Source organism: Zerene cesonia, unplaced genomic scaffold (assembly GCF_012273895.1).
Source record: "Zerene cesonia ecotype Mississippi unplaced genomic scaffold, Zerene_cesonia_1.1 Zces_u008, whole genome shotgun sequence".
Taxonomy (NCBI): domain Eukaryota; kingdom Metazoa; phylum Arthropoda; class Insecta; order Lepidoptera; family Pieridae; genus Zerene; species Zerene cesonia.
This window is the reverse complement of record NW_024045138.1, coordinates 604,456-609,458: the sequence shown is the minus strand read 5'-3', so window position 1 is coordinate 609,458 and position 5,003 is coordinate 604,456. Positions and strand designations below refer to the sequence as shown.

At 34.4% G+C, this 5,003-nt stretch overlaps 1 protein-coding gene across 1 annotated transcript in view; it reads left to right on the top strand.

The window, feature by feature from the left end:
- LOC119839114 (solute carrier organic anion transporter family member 1B3-like) overlaps positions 1–5,003 on the top strand; it is a 14,373-nt gene that overhangs the window by 983 nt on the left and 8,387 nt on the right. The window contains exons 2-5 of the mRNA XM_038365311.1: positions 3,023–3,135; positions 3,463–3,624; positions 3,810–3,977; positions 4,667–4,852. Coding sequence (XP_038221239.1) covers positions 3,105–3,135; positions 3,463–3,624; positions 3,810–3,977; positions 4,667–4,852 — 547 coding nt within the window. The 5' untranslated portion in view covers positions 3,023–3,104. The remainder of the gene's footprint in view (positions 1–3,022; positions 3,136–3,462; positions 3,625–3,809; positions 3,978–4,666; positions 4,853–5,003) is intronic.

The following is a 5,003-nucleotide window of genomic DNA, read 5'->3' as shown; positions in this document are numbered from 1 at the left end:
TTTTGCTAATTGAAGATACAATTTTACAAAAGAAGCGGTGCTGAAGATAAGGATAAGCTAAGGGGGCCAGTATCATGACCTACTGCTAAAGTCACTGATAGCCAATCTGAAATGATGTGTTATTTTAACTGACAGATAATGTATAGAAATAGGTCATATCAAGAAGTTGTGAAGCCTGCATCATCAGCCTGTATTTATTCCCACTGCAGGGACAGGCCTACTAGGGTTTAGGTCTTAATACACCAAGCTAGCCAAGTGCAGTAGACGTAACATGTCGTCGAATTGTTTATTCTCGGAAATTCCGTTTCCTCACGATGGTTTCCGTCACCTTTTTAAGCAGTAGTGATGTAAATAATGCGCAAATGAATTGGAAAATCTGTTCATTTCTTGCATGCTCACCTCATTTCGAAGCACCGATTTTCCATTGACGTCCGAGATCCTAGCAACTGAGCTACCACTACCCAATATATCCATTCTCTGTATCGTTACTAAAATACACAATTTTTCAAGATAGCAATTCTGAAGAAATTAGTAAATCTATTGTGCAGATACAGCAAATAAATTAACGTCTTAAACAAATGAGGAAAAATTTAAATTTCTGAACGATTTCTTTATAAAGTTTTTATTATAGTAAACAACAGTCATGCACTGTGGAAATATTTGCTCATTCCATTGTTTGGCATACGAACCTCAGACTATTAAGTCACTACGTAAACTTTGATAATTCTGCTTTCAGTTAAATCAATATTAGGAAGAGATTTCAGGTCATTACTTACACTTACCGTAGTCTTCATGTAGGTTAAACAACCTACCTATTATTTTCTCCTCTACGCTCGGAGAATATTTCAAAGTTATATCATGGATTATGTTATGTAGATACATATGAAGTTTTATAAAATTACTAGCTGCACCCGGCAAATGCTGTTCTGCCTTACTCTTATCATTTAGGGGTATGAAAAATAGATGTTGGCCGATTCTCATAGATAAAAAATTTCATCAAAATCGGTCATGCCGTTTCGGAGGAGTATGGCAACGAAAACTGTAGCACGAGAATTTTATATATCAGACTTTATTGAAAAGAATTTTGCTTTCGAAAACGAAATGGGAAATTTATTTCATATCCCGTCACTACTTTACTGGTTGCAAGGAACCCTCGAATCTGTTATTAGTCCTTCAAACAATTAAATCATTAAATAATATCGAATGCCCGTTTCCGTTTCCTCACCCTTGCCAGTCCATTCCTTCTTTCCCATCGTCAATCCTTTCCCTATCCCTTACCCCATAAAAGCTATCAGCATTCGCAGAGGCACTACCTCTGCGTATGTTCATGGGCGGTGGTGATCGCTTACCAACAGGCGAACCATCAGCTCAATTGCCCGCTATGACATCAAAAACAAAATCGTAACCCTCATCACTATCTTGGGAAACATTTTTCAGAAAAAAATATCTGGAAAAGATTTTTTTAAGAAGTTAAATAAAAAAAAATACAACGGAAATAAAAGAAAGGTATTAAAAGGGAAGGACAGAATCATTATACTAAATAGTAGCATTTTCAGATAAATATTTATGTGACACTATGTTAGATTGACCCGGGATTAAAACAATGAAATTCTAACCTTTACATCTAATAAATTTAATTCAATGAGTGAAACAATTTTATTGACGTCGGTTCAGTAGATCAAGAGATTATCCACAACGCTCAAACTCACAAAATTTACAGACTGCACCTTTTTATAACATTACTATAGATTATGTTCTATGGACTTGGTAATCTTATAAAACGTGCAAAAATAAGTAGATTATCCTATATCGTCCAAACTGTAGATATATTATTACAAAATTTAACACTACAGTATACTAATACGTTATCTGTGGCACCTACTTATTGTTTGTCAGTAATCTACTAGTGAAAAGATATTCAAAATTAGTTTAGTAGGTTTTGTGTTTATCCAGTACCTACATGCCAAATATCAATTATCTTTACATAGGACTTTATATCTGAAAATTAATTATATTTCTTTTACGTCGTAAAGGAGCGATTTTTGGCATGATTTTTGTCTGAAGATAGTCAGGAATCAAGATAATGGCATAGGCATACTTTTACTTCAGTAAAACATCTCATTCTCATAGGAAAATCCATTACGAAGCGCATATGAAAAACTCAGAAATTTAGATAGCCTGTGGACGTATGTGACATGTATCACAACTATTTATTTTCTTTATTACGCGGGCAAAGCCGCGGGCAACAGCTAGTGAATTAATACGCTCACTCACTTTAGTACAAACTTATCATGTGTTAACTTAAGCAATTTAGAGTGCTAATCTACCAAATACATTTTTAAAGAAATAAGTGTGATTGTATTGATCCTTATCTTATCCAAATAATCTAAACTTTTGAGTAGGTACACACATTTATATCGATTTCATAGTATGTGATAAAGGGTTTATGGTTTTTTGTGAATCATAATGTTTGATATATTATCAAGGCGAGATGCCATATTCACATTTTATCTAGTTATTTATAAGTTTCAATGACTCCATTCTAATCACTGAAAAATAATGAAAAGTAATGAAATATTTTGATTATTGTTAACTGTGACTGTGTTTTCATTCAAAATTATTTGACTTTAGGAAATTAATGATATTAGATACTTGGAAAATTATATTATATTATGGCTAATGAAAAAACTTATCCTCGAGTTGGGGCAATATTATTTTAGATATATATTCTTTTTACACACGTTTTTAATGTGAGAATCGAGCACGCTTGATAGGAATTGGGACTTTGGGATACTTTATTTAATTTTATTATGTAAACTGATAAATAAAATAATAAAACGCATATCACCATTACAGGAAAATGTAGGAATGTCTTTCGCTTTTTGCGCTTAACTTGATAGCGGCGAAATATGTATTTGTTTTATAACGTCTTAACGATTAGGTGCCTCTTGCTTTCCAAAAAAATATGTCTATTTGTAAAGGTTACAATAAATTAGTCCTGATTCAGTTTTGTATTTTACAGATATCAGCAAAATGAACCAAAGATAAACTTGAATATATATAAAAAGTTTAAATTTGTACATTTAATTAATTTAAAAAGAAACATGGAATGTTTGAGCGGTCTATGGAGAAGAGGTAAGTTTGATAAACCAAAATTAGAGTTCTCCTATTTAAAATTGCCATTTTCCTTTTTATTTGTAACTTTTACAATGTATTTTACATAACCAAATGCGTTACGCTGATTATCTTGCTATGTTAATCGATATCCCTTTCTTAACTTATCTTAAGCTAAACCAAACATTAAATTCTAACAATTTCAAATAAGTACTAGATGTCTGTAGTAATTAATTATTCCAAATCTCTCAGGTCTCAGCTTTGGACTATGGCCAAATTGATAATCACAAACTAAACTTTCACTTCTGAATAATGAAGTCCAAAGTTGCATATCGATCTAAATTTCAGTGGTAGCCAAAGCGAAATCATGGGAAAAGCAAGAATTAAATGCGAGCCAGGTTAGAGAGCCAATTTTCGGAAACCTTCTAACCATCACGATAGCTGAAGTGGCAGCCTACAGGATCATCATTCAAGATGTCAGAGTGGGAGCATTGCCATCGTATATGCCTTGTAAGTATACATTGAGCAAGAATATTCCTAAAGCAAGAATTCTATTCGTCCACAGATTTCCTCATAGTCGAAGCAATCTTAGCTCTGTTCTGTTGAACAGGAATTTCTACGGATTTAATCTTTATCCTGGTAGTCGAAGTAATCTTAACTTTTTTCGGTTTTCACGGGAGTGTCTTCATTTACAGATTTACTTATAACCCTCGTAGCGATAGTCGAAGCCATTTTAGCCCCAATTGTATCTTGGTTGGGATACAGAACGCGGAGGAAAATGATGCTCCTCTGGTCTGTTGCATTGATTGTGACATCGTTCGCGTGGTTCCTGCTACCGACGCCTGACAGTATTGAGGAGTCAGGTAAAATGATGATTATTTTCATTTTTACTGCTGCACTTTTATAAAATTCCATCGCATGATAAACGTTTATTCAATGTATTATGTAGTTTTAAAAGATTAAATTGTGTGTTTCATTTAAGATAGAATACTAAAAGGACTCTGAAGGATAACTTGTTTATTTATTTACTTTTTTTTATAAACGAAGATAATTTTAAACAATGTTTGCCACAAACAAAAAAAATGCAAGCGACTCTCTACGACGAACTTCATGTATTGTTAAGTGATTGCTTGATTTGTTGCTGATAAATGTATTTTGAAAATACCCATATAATATTTTCCCTTTAAGTTTATATAAAAACATTGAACACATATTGCAATTTATATATGGGAGTCTAGCGCGCTTTGGAATTGGGTCCGGCGGCGTTTTCACCAGTCAGCAACCGGCGTGAAATATTGGCATGCCACTGTGTTTCGTACCGTGAGTGGGGGAGCCGGAGGCCCGTTTCCTTTTCCTCACCCGTCCCAGTCCATTCGTTCTTTCCAGTCGTCAATCCTTGCCTTTTTCCCTACGCCTTAAAAGCAGGCAGCGTATCCGCAGAGGCACTACCACTGCGAATGTTCATTAGCAGGAGTGATCGCTTGCCTTCAGGCGAACCTCCAGCTCAGTTGCTCGCTATGATATAAAAAAAAAATAATATATATTGTTCCAGAATTCTGCAACAGATACGTACGTAATCCAGTCATTACATACACTGGTTTGTCAGCGCGCACTGCAATCAGGCTCATCGTTACCATAGTAACGGCTATTTGCTTCTGTCTCTCAAGAGCGGCAACTTGGAGTCACTATGTCGCGTACACTGACGATTATGCGCCGGAGCGTACTAGTGTCCACTATGGTAAGATTTAACGCTTTCATTTGATTGTATCTTTGTAATTGCGTATAGCGTTCCTTCTTTTTGTTAAAGTAAATTCTAAATACCTAGTCTTGCCATAAATATTGTAATAAAGAAAAAAGAAAATTGTTAACTGCAAATAACATTTATTACT